The sequence below is a fragment of the Vigna angularis genome, chromosome 6 (assembly GCF_016808095.1).
Source record: "Vigna angularis cultivar LongXiaoDou No.4 chromosome 6, ASM1680809v1, whole genome shotgun sequence".
NCBI classification, from domain to species: Eukaryota; Viridiplantae; Streptophyta; class Magnoliopsida; order Fabales; family Fabaceae; genus Vigna; species Vigna angularis.
The window spans coordinates 20,199,377-20,220,550 of record NC_068975.1 but is presented as its reverse complement, the minus strand read 5'-3'; the positions used below and the strand labels follow the sequence as shown (position 1 = coordinate 20,220,550).

At 39.4% G+C, this 21,174-nt stretch overlaps 3 protein-coding genes across 6 annotated transcripts; all 3 read right to left on the bottom strand.

Annotated features, from left to right (window-relative positions):
• Positions 1 to 1,079: 1,079 nt before the first annotated feature.
• Positions 1,080 to 12,107, bottom strand: LOC108343294 (uncharacterized). 3 transcript variants are annotated; one of them, XR_001833481.2, is made up of 3 exons: positions 11,913 to 12,090; positions 9,789 to 10,587; positions 1,080 to 1,275 (listed from the first exon to the last, which is right to left on the bottom strand). XR_001833481.2 is itself a non-coding variant. In XM_017581485.2 (2 exons), the coding sequence occupies exon 2, from the start codon at positions 8,121 to 8,123 to the stop codon at positions 5,529 to 5,531; it is 2,595 nt and encodes an 864-aa protein (XP_017436974.1). In that variant the 5' UTR covers positions 8,124 to 8,130; positions 11,913 to 12,087; the 3' UTR covers positions 1,080 to 5,528. The 3 variants fall into 3 exon arrangements, 1 of the variants encoding a protein (XP_017436974.1); XR_008249923.1 differs by lacking the exon at positions 9,789 to 10,587 and having other exon boundaries at positions 11,913 to 12,107; XM_017581485.2 differs by lacking the exon at positions 9,789 to 10,587 and having other exon boundaries at positions 1,080 to 8,130; positions 11,913 to 12,087.
• A 328-nt stretch (positions 12,108 to 12,435) lies between these two features.
• Positions 12,436 to 15,723, bottom strand: LOC108340950 (uncharacterized). The gene is made up of 2 exons (XM_017578535.2): positions 13,689 to 15,723; positions 12,436 to 12,940 (listed from the first exon to the last, which is right to left on the bottom strand). The coding sequence occupies exons 1-2, from the start codon at positions 15,561 to 15,563 to the stop codon at positions 12,830 to 12,832; spliced, it is 1,986 nt and encodes a 661-aa protein (XP_017434024.1). The 5' UTR covers positions 15,564 to 15,723; the 3' UTR covers positions 12,436 to 12,829.
• Positions 15,724 to 16,666: 943 nt separating this feature from the next.
• LOC108341423 (ABC transporter G family member 26) lies at positions 16,667 to 20,659 on the bottom strand. Of its 2 annotated transcripts, XM_017579110.2 has the most exons (9): positions 20,100 to 20,659; positions 19,362 to 19,651; positions 18,920 to 19,075; positions 18,640 to 18,823; positions 18,249 to 18,527; positions 17,881 to 18,165; positions 17,530 to 17,814; positions 17,339 to 17,446; positions 16,667 to 17,004 (listed from the first exon to the last, which is right to left on the bottom strand). In XM_017579110.2, the coding sequence occupies exons 1-9, from the start codon at positions 20,295 to 20,297 to the stop codon at positions 16,735 to 16,737; spliced, it is 2,055 nt and encodes a 684-aa protein (XP_017434599.1). In that variant the 5' UTR covers positions 20,298 to 20,659; the 3' UTR covers positions 16,667 to 16,734. The 2 variants fall into 2 exon arrangements, with proteins under 2 accessions (XP_017434599.1, XP_052735267.1); XM_052879307.1 differs by having other exon boundaries at positions 17,530 to 18,165.
• Positions 20,660 to 21,174: the final 515 nt, after the last annotated feature.

Genomic DNA, 21,174 nt, shown 5'->3' with positions numbered 1-21,174 from the left:
TTCTTCGCGTTCGAGCGACATTTCCTGACTCCCACTCTCTCTATTTCTCTTCCTCTCTCTTCTTTGCTTTCTCTGCCGAGCGTCTGGAAACTGCGCAGAGCCTCTGCCGCCGCGCCTTCTGAAGAGTCTGAGATCCGCGAGGAACTTCTCTGCCAACCATACTTCTCTGGGTAAGTCCTCGGTACCTTCCTTCTTTTCTTCATGTAATTTCTTTCCATACTCCCTTTTAAGCTTTCCGTTCCTTCATTTAAGCTTTCTCTTCGCTCTCCTCTCTCTCTCAACCTGAGCGTCTGGATCTCTGCAGATAGCCTCTCCCCCCGCGTCTTCTGAAGAGTCTGAGTGAGATCCGCGAGGAGCCTTTACAAGCCCTTCTTCTCCAGGTAAGTCCTCTTTCCATACTTCTTTCCTTCTTTCCTTTCTTTCCTCCCTTTGCCGCTTTTTCTGCTATTATTACCTTTGCTTTCCTGCTTTCCAGTTATTTTTTTTTTCCGTTTTTTCATTTTTTTTTCATTTTCAGCGTTTCCAGTTTACTTTTTTTTTATTAAGCACACTAAAAACAACTAAAAATCAAACTAAAAACAAAAAGAATGGACAAAAAGAGATCCGTTAGGACCCTTTGCGAGGACCTGGACCTAAAAATGGACAAAACTGATGGACCTAAAACTGGAAAATGGACAAACCTGAGACAAGACACTGAAACATCAAAGACTGACCGGACAAAATGAACTTAAAAGGAAACAAAAACAAATAAAGAAAACACTGAACTAGGCATCTAATATATTTTTTTATGCTTTTTGTTGTTTTTGTTCTTTTTATATTTTTTTTAGAATATTTCGAGAGAAAAGATGAATGAGATGGAATTAGAGAGATACATCAGTCAGCGGTGGCGTCCTACTGAAGATCAGGTCAAGATGATGACCAACATCTATAATTACGAGGTCACACACCCAAGCAGAGCCTAAGTCGTCGAGATTGCGTCTCGACTAAGGACTTTCGCAGATGCCAGCGAATATAACGTGTGTAACATCCCAGTTATATAATAATCAATATTATATAATAAGGACATTAACATTCAAATATAGAGAACAGTCGGAGTATGACGTGTAATTAAATGTAATAAATTACAGTCATCTAAATAAAAGAAACTAAAAATTCAAACTTGAACATTTGAAAGGATTGAACACTACAAGTGTTCAATCAATAAATTCTAAGAAGACTATCCTGCGAAATCAGTAACCTCTAGCTCTTGCTCCAAGGGAAACTCCGCGACAACATCTGCTCCCATCCAAGTGGATGATCATCGCCAAAGAAACATACCCAAACAGCACATAACAAAAACAATGCAAGGGTGAGCTAGATATAAAAACATGTTATACAGATAGAACAGTTAAATTCAATGTTATCATACTTAGATTCGTATAAAAGAACAATTAGAGCATATTCATTAAACCATAATTCCATCCACTCATACAACATGCAAAAGTCATCCAAACATGGTAAATTGACATCTACAGACTTGTTACTTTATAGACCGACTAGTTAATTCATAGACAGACTCGTCCGGACTAGAATGAATTCTGTGTAGCTTCGATGTTCGTGCACCCGGGTGATGTAGTAACTGGAACTCTCATCAGCTGCCACCCGAGGTTAGTCCTATCTGTCCAGATACCCTAGGACTAGGACCTCCTGCCGTTCCCACACATGACGTACCCCCTCTACGTGAGGACGAGTACTCACGGAACATCAGGATGAACAACCGGCTAAACTTCCCACATTCATTCGTTACAAATCTAAATAACCAAATTCTGAGTCGTTCCTCCTTGGAACGCTCATTTAATCATTCATACTTTCATTTCGTCTCATATATAGTTCATCATAAACCACTTATAACCATACACTTTCATCGCTTTGAATCACATACCCTTTCACTGCTGTACTGCCAACAATGATAATGCATACATACACTCTTGAAGCCATGTAGAATAATCAATTAAAATAGTATACTGGCATGAATAAAACATCAAGGGAACACATAATGAGCAAATCAAAACACACGATCTTGCAAATACCGAAATATTATAAGTTATAAATGAACACTAGTACATCACGAGTACTACAGAGATCATGATTTGGGTGTTGAGGAAACGTCTAGATTTTTGGGAGGAATAAACCTGACAAGGCATTGCCTTGCTCCTACGTATCTCTATTTTCGGTAGAGAATCAAGGCTCACGTAGTTCTGTCTTAGATTCATTAAATGATGATCACAATAATCTATCATATTTCATACATTCTCATACTTTTATCCATATCACTTTCCAGTATATATCACTTTCCAGTATATTCCACACATTAGTACATATAATTCAACTCAAAATAAAAATAAACTTAGATAACATACTGAGTAGAATACTATTTACACGAGCCAAACATTAATTGGACGAACACCATTTTCGTACAACTGGACGACCACGATTTTGGACGAACGTCATATTCAGAACGGACGAACGCTATTTGCAGAAATTAACCGAACGCTCACTTTTAAAGGACGAACGCTCAACAACTCGAACGAACGACCTACTATTTGGACGAACGCTTACTATTGGGACGAACGCCAACTAACAACTTGGACGAACGCTCAACGTGGATGGTTTGGACGAACGCTCACTTGCCAACTGAAGAACGGACGCTCATTAACAACTCTTGGACGAACGCGCCACTACGAAGTTTGGACGAACGTGCATAGCGAATGGGACGAACGTCCCCTTTTCACTTCACCAACTTTGAACGAGCGTCCACAAACGAACGCTCTCCAACGACTACCGAACAATTTGGACGAACGTCCAAATTCACCTTGACGAACGTTCAACCATTTTGGACGAACGTACAACGTCTCCGGGAAAGTGCAGAAGTGCCTAAAACTCATTGTTTTTCCAATGGTGACCCGTGTTCATCTAACTGAGTACCTGTGTTGGACTTTCTGTACATTTTAGCTAATTCACTCGGGTAATCGTTTACAGGGGTGTTGTAAACGATTACCAGACACCACTCTCAGTCACCTCATTATCATTCCATAAAAACGAACGTTCAACGTCTGGACGAACGTTCTTAGGCATTTGGATGAACGTTCAATGTGGCTCCAAACGGACGGACGCTCAAATTTAGGACGAACGTCCACTTTTCACAGTATGGACGAACGTCCATTTTCTCATTCGCGAACGCTCGCTCAGTAACATGAACGAACGTTCAATTCGTCCAAAAATGACGAACGTTCAACTTTTAGAATTTAAGGTCGAACGCTTTGTCCAGCCATTTGGATGAACGTCCAAATTGGCTCGGACGAACGCACTCCGCTGCATCTCGCGCTCGGGCACGAGATGCTGGGCGCGGCATTTCCAGAGCCACTCGCGCCTGGGCGCGACAGTGGGGCGCCCGGGTGTAACGTGATGCAGAATTCTGCAGAATACAGAATTCTGCAGAATTGAGATCAGAACCTCTCTGACCATTTTCAACCCCTTTTTATTATTTTCTAACACCCTATATTCATGTTTCATACTAGATTGAATTTACCTAATTGATTATAACCGTTCATTATTCAATTCTTAAGGGATTCTTACTCAAATTCAACCATACACACAACCACAATCCAGAAAATCCAACTCATGCAACCACTATCAACATCCACAGTCACAAATTTCCAGCATACAGTTCATACAAAGATCAACACATGTATTGTCCGTACAACTCATAGAAAAGATCCAGCTCCCCTTACCTCTTGAAGACCTCCTTGTAAAATCTTAAATCAATCTCAGCACTGTGTTCCTCCTTCCATCCTCTCTGCTTGCTCATTCCATCATGCCCTCCACAAGTGTTGTTGCAGACCGTGACAACATTCCAGCTGAACTATGAAGTGTTGTTCTTCATTACTGTGCAAACCTCTTCCTTCTTCACGGTGGTGGATGATGCTTAGCTAGAACCCACCTTCAAAACCGACACTTCTTTATTCACCATGCAGTTGTTCCTTCTCCATCAAGTTCAAGCAAACAAAAGTGAAAGTGCAGCCGGATTAGACCGTGTGAGTGCTCTGCACGTTTTCTCTGGAAAAATTCTCTATGTTATACTTCTTCACTTTCTTCAATCCATTCTCTGTAGTTAGGCTTTCCCGTGAACAAACAATGGCCAAGGTGGTATGTCCCTCGTGACTTTCAAGTGTGGCCCCTTCCATTATTTCAAATAGTGTGGCAGATGCTTACCAAATTGAGTTGGCCAAGTTTTTCTTCCAGCATGTATCTCTTGGAAATTTGATAAAAGCAAAAACTAGCAATTGTAAAGAATTCATATGCTTTCCCGTAAGCCATTTTCCTTTCCTTGTTAATTGTTGAATGGCAACCACGTAGTGTGACACCAAGCACCCCCAATTATTGCATTCAATAATGCAAATGGTGGGTGACCACCATGTCCCCACTACTCTTAAAACCATGGTCCTTACATTCTCCCCAACAACAAAAATTTTCGTCCTCGAAAATTTAGTTTTCTAAAACCATGGTCCTTACATTCTCCCCAACCACGTAGTTTTCTAAAACCAGTTGTTCAGCCTTGGCTCGTTGACACGTTAAGCATGATGCCAAAAACATCAAAGGCCAGGCGGTCTACTTCAGCAGTTAGAGATTCCAGAATGGAAGTGGGACGACATTGCGATGGACTTCGTGACCCACTTACCTCGAACAGTCAGGAATCATGATTCCGTATGGGTAATTGTGGATCGACTAACGAAGAGTGCTCATTTTCTAGCAGTCAACCTGAAGATGTCCATGACGAACCTGGCTAAGCTTTACATCAAGGAAATTGTTTGTCTACATGGAGTTCCGTCTGGCATTGTTTCAGACCGAGACACGAGGTTTACTTCTCGATTCTGGCGATCATTACAAATTGAGCTCGGTAGCCGACTTCAAATGAGTTCGGCCTATCATCCTCAGACGGACGGTCAGTCCGAGAGAACCATTCAGACGCTTGAAGACTTATTGAGGACTTGTGTCCTAGATCACATGGGCGTCTGGGATGAAGTCTTGCCTTTAGTGGAGTTCACCTACAACAACAGCTTTCAAGCCAGCATAGGAATGGCTCCTTTTGAAGCTCTGTACGGGAGAAAATGCCGAACGCCCTTGTGTTGGTTTCAGGAAAGGGAAAAGGTGTTAACAGGACCAGAGCTCATTCAGCAGACGACTAAGAAGGTGAAGTTGATTCAAGAAAGGTTGAAGACGTCCAGGAGTTGACAGAAATCTTACGTTGACAAGAGGAGAAGACCCTTGGAGTTCGATGCAGGAGATCATGTTTTCCTTAGACTGCATCCGACCACGGGAGTTGGGAGAGCTGTTCGACCCAAGAAGTTGTCTCCCAAGTTCATCGGGCCCTATCAGATCTTGAGGAAGATCGGGCCAGTTGCGTACGAGTTGTTTTTGCCACCTCAATTATCAAACTTGCATCCAGTTTTTCACGTTTCTTAACTCCGAAAGTACGTAGCCGACCCTTCTCACTTATTCTTCAATTCCTGGAAACTTTCTTCACACCGATCGGTCCAAGCGAACGGTTGATCCTTTCTGGTCAGCTGAGTAAGCGGAGCCACTATCTTGGAAAACCCTTCAATGAACCGTCTATAGTAGCCCGTGAGTCCCACAAAACTGCGAACTTCAGTTACCGAGCGTGGGCTCTCCCATTCCAATACTGCTCGTACTTTTGTCGGATCCACTGAGATTCCTCCAGCTGAAACCACGTGCCCCAAGAACTGCACTTCCTTCATCAAAAATTCACATTTAGAGAACTTGGCGTACAACTCCTTTTCTCTTAGTACGCCTAGAACGATCCTCAAGTGATCCTCATGCTCTTCATAGCTCTTGGAGTAGACAATAATGTCATCAATGAAGACGACCACGAACTTGTCTAAATAAGGCCTGAAGATACGATTCATGTAGTCCATAAATATTGTTGGGGCATTTGTCACATCGAACGGCATTACTACATACTCGTAGTGTCCGTAACGGGATCGGAAAGTTGTCTTCTGGATGTCTTCTTCCTTCACCCGAATCTGATGGTATCCCGACCGTAAATCAATCTTCGAAAATATGGTCGCGCCATGTAATTGATCCAGTAGGTCGTCAATCCGAGGCAAAGGATACTTCTTCTTGATAGTCAGCTTGTTTAACTGCCTGCAATCAATGCAGAGACGAGAGCTACCATCCTTCTTCTTCACTAAGAGTACCGACGCTCCCCAAGGTGATGCGCTTGGTCTGATAAACTGCTTATCCATTAACTCTTCAATCTGCTCCTTGAGTTCAGCTAACTCTGCTGGCGACATCCGATAGGGTGCAATAGAGATGGGTCCAGCATTCGATACTAGGTCCATAGTAGATTCCACCTCGCGTGGAGGAGGTAATCCAGGCACTTCATCAGGAAATACATCAGGGAATTCATCCACGATTGATCGTCCTCCATTCAGTTTACTAGACGATCGCTCATGATTCAAACCTTCAAGTCGTTCGTCTGAATGCGTCATGATCAGAAAGCAATTGGCGCCATCCATGATGTCTTCTTTCAGTTGACCGAGCGTCACAGATAGATCCACTTCATACTCGTCCGGAAACACCAATTCCTTTGCACCACAATCTATGAGAATGCGATTGGCAGCCAACCAATCCATTCCTAAGATTATTTCTAAATCTTTCAAGGGTAGACAAATGAGATTCACCTTATAATTACGCCCCTCAACCTCTATAGGACATCTGACGCACATAGTGGACGTCCTAACCTCACCAGCCGCTGGGGTTGACACTACCAAGTCGAACTGCATCTCGCGTTCGGCTATACCCAATTTCTCGACGCACGCCTTCGAAATGAAGGAGTGTGTCGCCCCTGAATCATACAACACACAACAAGGCTTCCCAAACAATAAACAGGTACTGGTAACGAGCGTACCTGAACTGACAACTTCGGCACCCGTTATCGCATAAACTCGATCAACAGCTTGTGCTCTTCCACCCCGATCCTGTTGCATCCTCCCGGCATTTGGCGGCCTCATTACCGCTCGTCCGCCCATATTACACTCGTGCTCCATGTGACCGTTTCTTCTACAGCGAGTGCAGTATTTCCCTCCCCCCAATTGAGGACACGACGATCGGTAGTGTGGTCCTCCACACTTAAAACATCTGACTGATCCATGCTGTCCAGACTGTCCGGCAACAACCATAGCCTGAGAATTAGATGGTTGTGCTGGACGAGCATACGGCAACCTGTTCCGATTCAGATTCGGCCTGGACATGATCGGCCCTCTAGTTGGTTGTTGCTGCTTCTTCAGTCGTTCTGCTTCAGCCACATTTTTCTCTAACACTTTTGCTCTCTCAATCATGGCAGGAAAAGACTTAATGCAAAGGCTGGATATCAGTACCTTCAGATCACTTCTCAGCCCATTCTCGAACTTCCTGCACTGCCACACTTCACTGGTAGCCATGGTATTAAAACGAACCAGATGCTTGAACCTGTTGGTGTACTCAGAAACAGACATACTACCCTGCACCAACTGGAGAAACTCAACTTCTTTGTCGAAACGAACACTATCCGGGAAATACTCCTCATAAAATTTTTCCTTGAACACTTCCCAGGAAATAGGGCTTTGAGCTTCCGTTAGTATCATCTTAACGCTTGCCCACCAGTGACTGGCCTCTCCAGTCAGCAGATACTCAGTATACGCCAACCTATTGTCGTCCGGACATCGCTTAGGATTGTAGATCTGTTCCATGTCCCTTAGCCACTGATCAGCTCCGTCAGGAAGGCACTTCCCATCAAACTTTGCAGGATGATGCTGCAAAAAGTTCTCCAAACTCCACTCAGCCTGATGAGTAGTGTTTGAAGCAGATGCTCCCTGCGTACCCCTAGTAGCTGCAAGAATCTCCATTAGTTGCCTCTGAGTCATTTCAAAATTGGCGCGATCAGCTTCGAGATTTTGTGAAGCAGTCGCGTTCTGCTGCATCAAAACAGTGTTCTGTTGCTGCAGTCCTTCAATTACTGCCTCCAACAGCCTAGTGTTATCTGGCACATCACGCTCGACAGGTGGAGGAGGAGGTCTTGGTGCCATTAGTTTTCTGGAAAGTAGGGAAACGATGATTAGATAAGTTCAAAGAGTATAAAATACTCATTAAACGAACGTCGAGCACACAACAAAACATGCATGGTGCACTCACAACCTACAATGTCCTTAAAAGAACAAAACTGCTCTGATACCACTAATGTGACATCCCAAAAATACAGTCATAACTATAAATTCAGAAAAATCACATTTAATAATAATCTCAAACAGTTTTCCACTAAAAATTAAAAACCGAACGAACGCTCAAGGACGAACATCCTTGAGTACAAATCCAACATTTAAGGACGAGCGCGCACAACCGCACGTCCATACAAGAGTTTACAAATTAAATCCGAACGTACAAGAAACTTGACCGAACAGTTTACACAGAACAATTACCGAACGGTCGAATTAACTTAAACGACAACAAGAGATGGTCGAGCGACCACTCACTACAATAACTAATAGCCGAGCGTCTCACTGCTCGGTCTTCACTTCAACTTCTATCAGGTTCTCTTCGTTCAGCGCCTCTTCTAAACCCTCGTCTTCCTCTGCTCACATCCACACGGATGATCATTGCAATGACAAGACGGACGTACGTGACGAGACAACACAAGGAAAGCACAGGGTAAGCTTACGTAATTTAACTCATGCATCAGCTTACAAATTCAAGTAATCAGTTCATTATACACATACATATCAACGAACACATTCATCACATATCATCACCCTTTAACGTACGTACTCAATAAAACTCAACACGACTGACTGTCCGGACTGTATGGAATCTGTGTAGCTTCGGTGTTCGTGCACCCAGGTGATGAAGTAACTGGAACTCTCATCAACTGCCACCCGAGGTTAGTCCTATCTGTCCAAATAACCACCAGGACTAGGACCTCCTGCCGTTCCCACACATGAAGTACCCCCTCTACGTGAGGACGAGTACTCACGGAACATCAGGATGAATCAACCGGCTAAGCTTACCACATTCATACTTTACAAATCTCAATAATCAAGTTCTGAGTCGTTCCTCCCCGGAACGCTCGTTCAAAAGTCACAACTTTCCATTCATCTTTTCATCATCTATTATTTATCATTTACTGTTCATCATTCACTATTCATTCCTTACTGTTCATCATGTACTATTCATTAATATCATGTACCGAACGTTCCAACCCAAGGAAACCGAGAACGAACGCAGTGAGCGAGACCAAGAGACGTTCGTTCGAATCAAAGGACGAACGACAGAGTTTACAGTTAAGTTCGAAAATGCCAAGTATGGTACTGTTTATTGGACGAACGCTATTTTGCGGGAAAAGAGTACGAGCGCTCAAAATAATACCGAGCATCATTTAGAACGAACGCTCGACATAAGGCCGAGCCTCATTTTAAGCGAGCGCTCGGTATAAGACCGAGCCTCATTTATAGCGAACGCTCGATATAAGACCGAACGTCAATTTGAACGTACGTTTAGTGTAAGACCGAACGCTTCCCAGTACGAACGTTAGGTGTAAGACCGAACGTTCAATATCTCAGATTGATAGATCTTGAAAAATAACGAACGTTCATACCATCATTTATATCATTCATCATGCATTACTCCCATACAGTAAAATAACGAACGTTCACACATAACATGCATCAAAACAGTTAAATTAAGTAAGCTTCCCTTACCAGGAAATGAACGAACGCTCACAGACGCACAAAGACGCTTCTCCACTCAGACTCTACTCGCCAACGCTCGTTAATCCACTATACGAGCGAACCCCAACACCAAACTCAGAATTACACTACTTTAAGAAAAGACGAACGCACAACTCATAATTGAGTTTGCATGCAAGGAAAACGAACGTTAGAGACGAAGGGAAAGACTTACCAGTTTCACTAGCCGAACGTTCTCTCTGGAATTCCTTACGCCAAGCGTCCTTCGAGAGTGCCGGAGTGTAGAACGAAGGAGGTGAACAGAGGTATCTTAGAGAGAGAAAGAGGTGCAAAGGTGTAGAGAAAAGGTGGAGAGAATGAATTCTCAGAAATGAGGAAGAGAGGTGCGTACAGGGGGGAGTGGAGAATAAGTTCAAACTCTCAGATTTGCTTTCCACTCCGCCAGCGCACGTCCGCACCCGTCAGCACACGTCCGCACCCGCCAGCGCACTCCACTACGCCTCTGACAGCCCATGACGGACGGTCGACCACTCTGCAGATGCCACGCGTCTTCCACCATCGCCGATCGCACATTCACACGTTGGCAGCACGTTCTCCACTACACTTCTGGCTGCCATGCTGGACGGACGTCCACTCCCAGGCGGACACGTGTACTCCACTACGCCGAACACACGTTCCCACTATGCTCTGACTCAGCTCGACGTGCGACAGCTGGCGTCCGTCAGTGGGGCGTCAGACGCTGCTGTCGCCCATGTGCACGGTTGAGGTGGCGCGCTCTCCTGCCGCCACGTGGACACACGTTTTTCGAGGTCTGACAAAACGAAACACAAAAACCCCTAAAATAAACTAGCAAAGACAACATGATCCATATTGAAGAAACTATTCAGCCATATATATGTTTGCTAAGTCATGCTTGCTTGCAATAACATGATTTCACACTTGCTTGTGGAAGATGAAAGTTCCTCCCATGCTGATTATTTTAATATGGATAGGTATTAGGAACAAATTACCCATAGAAGATAACCTATTCAAGATGGATAGTTATGTCCATTGCGTAAGAGGAAGAGGATATAAAAATAATGTTTATTTCAGCTATAAGGTTGACATTATCCGGAAAATTTGTTATTTGTGGGTTAACTTGGTGACGTGTTCCAAGCATGACTTAGCCAACATATATTGAAATCATGTAGGGTGCACACCATCTCAATTTTCCTATTTTGACTAAACATTCATATTGAAATTGCATATCCAACTTTTAAATATCGCATAGAATTCACATAAGCATATTTATAAAATCTTGGAACAAAGATCTGAACTTGCAGCCAGATTTGGGTTCATTACGAGTAGAAATCATTGATGTTTCCAATTATGAATCATCCTACAACTAACTAGATTATGTGACAAACAACCCCTACGTACCCATCCTAAATATACACAATAAATAAAAAATTCAAACTGCAACCGATCTACTCCACCCAACCCAAAATTGTAATCTGTTACTTCAATTTAAGACTAAAATAAACATCATTTTTTTACCATGAATAATAAAATACTATCTTACAAACTAAATTATGAAAAACTCAAATATACCCGTAAGAAATTTTTAATGAACTGCAATCCGTCCATTTCAATAACGGTCCACGCCCAATTCAAACTTACATGAATAAAAAATAAAATTGTAATTTCTCGGTTTATATAAGACTCAAAAGCTATCGTTATAGAATAAAAATTTCATCTTGCAACTTGATTACAGAAACCACTCAAATTACCTTCTAAATTTCCACTATCAATAAAAAAATCATTTACAATATAAATAAAAATAATTTAAATATTAATTCGTCAATTCCGTAGGGACTCAAGAAACCATGGAAAAAAAAGACTAAAAAGTTCATCTTGAAACTGAATTATACCAACAACTCAAATATCCAACCAAAATTTTCTTTGTGAATAAACAAATTATTCAATTTCATTAAGTGCATGCGGAATTCAATTTTCAGGATTGCCATAATTAATGAAGTGGCTCAGCAATACAGGTCGATTAAAAAAATTTGACGGTTCAGACTCTATTCTAATCTAACGGGTCAAATTTTTGGTTGAAAATTAAAAAAAAAATAGACCGTAGGGAAACAGAGTTACCTGCCTTGAAGACGGAACAACGACGAAAAGTACACGACGATAAAAATGGCGCGAAAAATCAAGTGAGATCGCGATTACGGCGATAGAAGATGAGAAGAAATGTTAGAGTAGGGTTCTTCGTCTTCTTCTGAACCCTAAAACCAAAGCAAGCAAAATAAAATAAGTAATAAAAATATATGACACGGGCCTGGATGAAAAGCCCATGTCTTCTTTTTTTTATCACGGTTTTTCGATATGTTTCACTTTTTTACCCTCTATAGATTCTATTTTAAAAGGCATCGCAAATACCATAGAAGTCGTGTGTTTTGATTTGTTTAAGAACATTCACCAAACGCTAGTTATATTACTCAGTAGAATTCTATAATTTATTAATTATTATTTTACCAAATTATTCTTAATTATTTTAATATAATTCTATGGAGATTAGATAATTGAAAATTTTAGTTTAAAAGTTAAAATCCCGTTACTACTATTCTTCTCGTGCAACAGATACAAATAATGATGCTAGTGAAACTCCTTCTCATGACTAAATCCACTGATATTGAAGGTGTTATTATATTTCTGAAAAGCCAGCATGAGTTTCATTTCTTTCGGTACAAAGAATAAAGAAAAAATGTTACAGGAATAAAATAAAATACAGATACAGATACAGATTGTGTACAATTTTGACAAACACTGCCACCAAGTGAAAATATTTGATGACCCCTGGAACTAATAAAATGAGGCAAAAAAGTAGATCCTATTCAATTATAATAACCTATTGATACAGATTAAATGGGATTGTGTAGGGTGATCATGAGCAACTCAAAAATCTAAATGCAAACTCCATCAACAATGGCAAAGAAGAGCATGCAGTTACACCAAACTTCATCTGCAAATAAATAATTTTATGGACATAGGTAGAAGAAGATGCTTAGCTAGCTGGCTTTCTGCTTGGCCTTGTCCTTAGGTTCTTGCAACACAAATTCAGCATACAAATCCTTCACTGCAATCATAACTGTAGTAATTAATGGCCCCATGATAGCTCCCTGCAGAACCACGTACACCCTTTTGTCAATGTAATGATGTGATGTGTTATAAGAGAAATTTATCTAACCAAAGTATCTTATAGACTGAACCAAACACTGAAATTAATGACTCAACAGGAAAATTCAAGTCTGATGCCAAGGATCCAGATTCCCTACAGTTAGGTATTGACCATTTGAAACTGTTGAATGAATATTGGAAGATTCATATTTTATCTTTGTAAATCAAACTTAAAACGCTAATTTAAGATTTGAACAATCTGATTTTAATGTAATGAAGTGAATTCTTCTCTGTCCGAAAGGGTGAGTGCATTGAATCTGGATTCTGACCCCTACCATTAAAAGACAATACTTAAAAGAGAAAAACATAACCCAGAAGAATCAAGAAGCTTTATACCAATTGTTGCTCATTGAGCAGTTCAATGGATGGATGCCAAGTGCATTGGCACGTTATTTTCAAAATTATTAAACATAAGTTTAGTTTGGAGAAGATCACATCAACTTATATCCCCATTTTGAAGCTTAAAACTAGAATTCTAATCAAGTTACGCAGGTAAACCAGTTTTCCATTCTAAAGCAATAATGTCCAAAAGAAGCAAGTTAACTTATAAACTAAAACTAGAGCAATTTTTTATATGCAGAAACAAGCATGGAAACCTTGAGATTCAACTAAACATGAAGCATCACCAGTGAGAGACAGATGCTTCAATAATCATCAGAAGACTAAATCAAGGAGGGTAAGAAAAATTACCTCCAGAGCAGAAGGGAACAATGTCATCCCACCAATTATGCTTAGCCCAGTGAGGTATGCACTATTCCCAGGCACGTCTAATAGAATCTCTGACGCTCCATAGTCCATGAGGAAAAGGTGAATAACAGACAACACAATGGCCATTATGTATCTGCCTTCCAACACCAATTGCAAGGCTGCTGGAATTGTTGCAAGCCAAGCTGGAAATATTGGAAGGAGAGGACTTATGAATGCAAGAACAGTTGACATGTACAAGAAATGTATTTTGTTCAACCTAAACAACAGCCAAGTAAGACACCCTTGAAAAAATGCAATTTCAGCAGTGGACAAAAGGACTCCTGAAATGGCTTTATCCAAAACCTCAACACATCTGACCCTAGCAGCATTTGAAATTGGAAGCATGTACATCACTTGTTCTGTTACCCCGCCACTCTCTGATGTGATGAGGTAATACAAAACCCAAATAAACACCATTGACTGAGAGACAAAATTGATAACCTCAGCAGCTCCAGAGATTATAGAATTAGCTATAGAAAACACAAACTTTGAACTGCTGCCAAGCACAGTTCTACTACTGGCGAAAATTTGCTGAGACACGTCAATTCCTTTGAAGGCAAATCCTTTTGCCTTTTCAACCAAATCCTCACGGGTGATCACAAGCTCCCGCAAAATTATATCAACCTCTGCATAAATCTGGCCCCATTCGCGGTTCCTAACCCTGGTTTTCAAGCTCAGGAACTTCTCAGCGTACGGTGAGGGAGTCATAAGGGCTTTGGATGGCACTGAGGAGTTCCCCTGATTAGATATCACAAAATGCTTAATGCCAGAGACAAATTCAGTCATGTTATACTGCACGGCCAACCCATCTATCTGATCAGAAACAGTCTCATATATCTTTGTAGTGTAACTATCCACCATCCCAGCAACATCATTCTCATCCATCCACTTCTTCACACCAATCTTCTCAGCATAATTGCTCTCCTCCACATGCAATTTCAATGATATTACTGCGTCTTTCCCTTCAACACCAATCTTGTAAGAGAAGAAAATCACCCCACTCAAAAACCCCACAATCATGCCAACAATGAGTCCAACTGCCACAATAATCTTCAACCTCCTCAGTATACCTCTGGTGAAAAAGGCACTAATTGCACTACGCCTGAAACTAAGGCTCCTAAAAGAAGACAAAGTGTGCATAGTGGAATCCACATTGTTTGAACTAAACAAAAATCCCAAAATAAGAAGTGACGAAGCCCCAAACCCTCCAAGCTTCTCATAAGCAATGATGAAAATCCCGAAAGACACGAGCAAACGAAGCAGCTTGGAGAACCCACTACGCTTCCTCGAGGGGAGGTTCGGCTGAGGCTTTGGCGTCCTCAAAATGACTCTGAAAGACGCTTCACGAATCTCAACGAGTGTACCAACAAAAACCCTGAAAACAGCTACAGGAACAGCTAGAACGGTTTCTGTGAGACCCAGTTGGAGTGGTTCGGACCAAAACGCTACGAGGGTCTGCTGAATGCCCCTGAGGGGAATAGAACACAGCACGGCCCATTGGAGAGGTCTCAAATACTGTTCTAGAAGCTTGGAGAACGTGTAGAGAATAAAAATGGCGAATGCGAGACCCGCATGGGCCATGGCTATGTAAAGGGCCAACCGCACCTGGGCATCGCCGGAAAATGTGTTTTTTCCATCTTGGTCGCCGCCGGATGACGAATTGGACGGCGCGTGTGAGGGGTGAGAGGGCGCGTGGTTTTTCTCGGGCGGCGCGTGGGGAGATGGGGCAGAGGATGGGTGGCGGGAGGAGGCGGATCGGAACATGTCCTGCCATGCCGGGGAGGTGGAGGAGGGTTCAGAGTATGGAACAAGTTCCATGGTGAGATGATGTAACAGAGGTGACAGTGTTTGCCAGTGATGCACTGACAGAAGAGAGAGAAAGCAGCTCAATTGGTTTTGACTAACAGAGAGGTGTGATGAATGAGTGGCTTCATGTTTTTTTAGTGTTTTTTTTGTTTTTGTGTGAGAAAATAGGAAGGTGCGTGGATTTAACAAGATCAAGAAAAAATAGAATGATATAGAAAGAATAATTGTTCATCAAATATGAGAATAAATCCTTTTTGACTTTTCTGTCGTATGTTTCGAATGAAAGAAAATGGAAAAAAAACAAAAGATAAAAATACAGATGTAGAATGCTTAAAGAAAAAAAAATCCACTCTTTTATATTTTCAACTTGAAAAGAAAAGCCATTTTTATTGTGAAGATAAATTGGTTTTTTTCGTTAAATACTTAAAATTCTTATTAAGAAATTTGTTATTTTATGTTTATATCTTTCATTCATATTCTTTCTTACTAAATACATTAAAGAATTATTCCACTTTTGTTTATTTCCAATCATGAATGCAATAAATCTTTATAACATAAAAATATCGGTGATAGGTCTATGTTATTAAATTCATAGCAATAATTTTTAATATAAGTTTATCTGATTTCTATGTTTGGTTATTAAATTCCATAACGAAACTTATAAATGAAATCTTATTCGGTGAAAAGGAATTAAATGGACACTTAATTGAAAACTTTATGTACATATATGTTGAACCTTAGAACCCGTACTTTCTTATTTTATGCTAAATATGAATTTTCCCTCATTACAATATCCTATTTATTATCAATAAAAGATTGATAGTAATAGTAAATAGTAAAACATCATTTTTTTTATGATTTATTTACTCGACATTAAATAATAGCATAAAGTTGTGTTTATGTATAAAAGAATATGTATTTTGTTTATGAATGAGGTTTTATTCTTTTGTACAGCAACAACTGGTGCAAAGCTCACTTGACCATTAGTTGTTTACTGTAAGAAACAAGAGATTGGAATGTCCATTTTATGTTTAGCAAACAAGTCACCTTACAAAAATTATTGTACACAAGTTTGAGAGTTTATTTTCCAACTAAACACAGTTATTGAGTGACTTTGTATTATTCATTCTTCTTTATGGTGGTAAGTTTGTAACATATTTCAAGCAATGAATTCCATCATACATTAGTTTTTTCTACCAACAATTCTTACACGAAGACACAAGTAAGCCAACAACCGAAAGATTAATGCCATAGCTAGCAGAATCCACACTTCTTTCAATCCACCCTTCAAGTTTACACTGTCAAATGTTGGAGAACTCTGCAGGGTCCTGCACCCTCCCATGCTTCCACAATCATATAACTGATCTCCAGAATACTGCACTTTCAGAAGAAGCCTAAAACCATAGTACATGAAAGATAAATACTTCAACCATCTCATGAACTTTGGTATGTGCTGCACAATGGAAATGAGTGTTAGTGATTACCCAACTAAGGCTACATTATTGGCTTCATATGCTACTTGTTCACAAACCAGTAACTTAGTGTTTAAATTGTAAACATTTAGATAAGGAATGAAGATATAAAGTAATTTAGTCATAGAAGAAATAGTTAATAAATGAGAAATAGGGAAACATAAGTAGCTAATTTCAGAAGAAGTTATTTTTGCTAAAAATATCTGACTAAATTAATTGCAGAACTTGCATTCTGGTTTTATCTCATTTTATTAGTATTGTTGCTACTTATTATGGGAAAAATATTCATACCAAAAATAAAGCAATTGCATATACCTGGACATAGTAGCCACCTGTGAGAAGGAATAACATTAGTAGCAAAGTAGCAGCGGTACCTGCTCTTTTAACACTCATAATTGCAGCTCCAAACATTTCACCTGCCCCCTGTTGACATAATTGTGGATGGTAATGAATGAATGATTGATAAACCACTAACTCATCCATTGAGTACTTTTAACACAACTTACTTGACTTGTTATAGCTATTAACAGAATAGTTAATAGTGTCAAAAGGAAGGAAGCAACAGCTCTGTTAAAGCCAGCCATGAAGTACAAGATGAGCATGAAAAAAGTAGGATAGAAAACGGTGGCCACCATGTCACATAGAGTGCTACATGCATAGTATACGCTTAATCTGTACATGTCAGCTTTATTTTCTTTGACCAAGTAGTACTCTTCAAATGGAAAGACATAGACTGCTGCAAAAATGCATGAAGATGTCCAGAATATACAGATGTAGAATGCTAAACCAACCTGCAACAAAAGTTGTGATAGAAGTTTGATATTGCAACATGAGATAAATAATGCCATGGAAATTACCTGATCTCTGAGTCCAGCTTCAGTATTGATTGAAGATTTCCACCAAAGGAGCCCCAACACAAGTGCAATCCCAAGTGCTTGAAATAGTCTTAGCTTATCAAAGTATTCCTTTCTTCTTGCTTTATATGTTCTCCTGGAGAGAATCATAAATTGGTCCAACCAACTAGATGTCCACTCCATCTTAACCTGAATTGCTAATTGAAGGTGTTCTGGTGTGCTTGCTACTCTATGATTCTGTTCTTTTTCTTTTGGCTCCAGTAGAGATTTGTATTTGAGCTGTAAATACTAACAAAACAAAGAAATAGTTAATAACAAGCTGGTAAGAGATGAAAATGTACATATAGACATGTGTCTGAGGAAAATCCTACTTCAATAACAACTTTTGAAGGGTCAGAAGATTCTTGATCTTGAAAGATATCTGGTGGAACACTTATGTCATTCACTTGTCCAGTTGCCAAGTCAAGCAAGAACTCTGCAGGATTCATCGGTATTTGAGGGGTGAATCTCAAAAATGAGAAGTACTCTATTGTTTCCTTAGCTTTTCCATAGTAAACAGGATAGCCTTCTGATATCAGAAGTAGTTTGTCAAACATGTGAAAGATTCTACTCGATGGCTGGTGTATTGTTGTGATTATGGTCCTTCCAGCCTACAAGTTAAGCAGATGTAACTCTCAGCATATACATTCATGCATTTAGGTTCTATATCTACATTGAACATTTTTACCATAATGGAACATGATTAAATTTAGTTATAGATACCTTGGCAAGTCCTTGAAGAGTGAGAAGGAGTTTGTTTGCTGAGGAGGAATCAAGGCCAGAAGTTGGCTCATCAAGTAGCAATAGTGAAGGATCAACAAGAATTTCAGAGCCAATGCAGGTTCTCTTCCTTTCTCCTCCTGATATTCCTTTGAGATATCCTCCAGCTATTTTTGTGTGGCGACATCTATGGTTATGCAAGAGATTATTTAGGGAAAATTATGTCTTTCAATTGAAGTAACTTCTCTCTAATTTGTCATATGCAATATGGTGAAAAACACACCTTTCTAGGCCTAGCTCCTTGATGGTGGTATCTACTTTTGCATACTTTTGCTGCTTGCTCATACTGCCTGGTAGCCTCAAAAGTGCAGAGAAGACTAAAGTTTCTTCAACTGTTAACTGTGGGAAAAGCACATCTTCTTGTGTCACAAACCCAATCCTAGCAGGTAGGGGAAAAAGAAAATAAAAATATTAGCACACATTCATGTTCTATGAAAGTATCAAGAACTTGAAGCAACACATTCAGGGAGTTCATGCATTCACAAATTTAGATAATTGGAACCATTAAATGAAGATCAGATTACTCATTTTATCTCAATTAGTTCACCTTAAGATATTTATCTTAATTGTGAACTTTATGATCTTAATCTAATGCTTCCAATTCATGTGTGAATGTAGGGATTCCATTTCTGAAGTAACATATATGATTATGATAACCACTTAACCTCCTCTTGAGAGCTGGATTGAAACGAACATCATTGTAAGTTACTTTTCCCTTTACATTGTCAACCAGTCTTCCTCCTATAACTCTCAACAAGGTTGTCTTCCCACTGCCAGAAGGACCCATCAACGCAAGAATTTCACCAGGGCCTATGCTTCCTGTGATGCCCTTCAAAATTCTCTTGTATCTATCTTCTTCCACAGTGAGGTGTGTGGTTAACTTTGACATCATTGACTTCACAACGTTACCTGAGCCTGCTTGGCTATTTCTCACCTTATACTCCACATCTTCAAACTGCACATGAGAAATGAAGAGTAAATAAATTCAAAACAGTTTGACTAGTGCAGTTATGACTCTTGTTGGCTTACCAAACAAGCAATGATACTCGTTACTTGATTCTAATATCGGTTCATCCATTTGCAACAAAAGAAAAATACAAACACAAAAACAAAAGAAGAGGAATGCAGGTAGGACATTCTCCTAAATACACTTTTTAACACATCAGTTGGGGGTTTAATCTCTGAATAGTCAACACAGTGCTCTAGAAAATAAACCAGCCATACTTATACTAAAGGAGAGATCAATTTGTATACAATGTCATTCAATAAAAAACAGTGCCAAGTATTGGTTTTAAGGTAACTACTATGACAATCAACAAACTAAAAGGCATACACTATTTACTTGTTAAAAGATTACTTTGTGTCATTTTGTCCTACAACTTAAAGGCATTGTTTCCTAGTACCTTGAGAAATATGGGGAGGGGGCGATTTTGATCAAAGTTGGAATCTTCAGTGTCTATATCAATCTCTGAGTACTTATTCTGCATATATGTCTGAGACATGAACTCTTTGTGGTGACAAAAGTCATTGTTAATATTTGAACCAACTACTGGGGGTGACATGGGCATGTCCACAATCTCATCCTCTCTCCCAGTTTCCATGATCAATGAAATCAATGAGAGTTTTGATGTGTTGAGTCAACTGCATCGAACCAAAAATCATGGCTATATATAAAGGGAAAATTTTGGTTCGTGTGACACAAACTTTTCATGACAAGTTGTTGGTGTGTTCTATCTAGCCTAGTATACATGCCCTTTAACCAATATCAAAAGTTTTCGGTGTGTTTTCAACCATTATGATATGCTTACTAAGAAAATGAAGAATGTTTGGTTTGAGGAGATTCTGAACATTTAAAATACCCATTTCCTTCAATATTGCAGTATTCCGTTGTTTAGGTGCACTCGTAGCTTTGCTTTTCATAAAACCATTGTTTCACAAAGAACTGAGGAGAAAAGAATGTGAATGCAATCGTTGAGCCTTTGACGGAAATTTTATCTTCAAGAATCTCTCTTAGACAACGTTAAATAAAGTGAATTTTACGTTAAAAAAAAAAAACAACGTGTAATTTGTATCTAATTTTAGTCATAGAAATATTTTCTTTATTTTTATCTAATTTGTAATTTTCAACGTTGAAAATAATAATATTTTTTCATAGTTAAAATTTAAAAAATAAAAAACAGAAAATGTTTTCTTATTTTATATATATATATATATATATATATATATATATATATATATATATATATATATATAGGGTTTATGTAACCTCTTGAATAGTTGACAAAAATATCTATTCATACTTTACCATAAATTATAATTTATGAATGATTTATATATTATGAATTTTAATAATAATTTATTTACTATTTGAATTACATAGATTCAATTTATTTAAGAAAGAATATTAACATTTAAGAAATATAAGCTAGTGGGTTATGAACTTTTTGAATTTATATATCTATTATTATATTAAAAGAA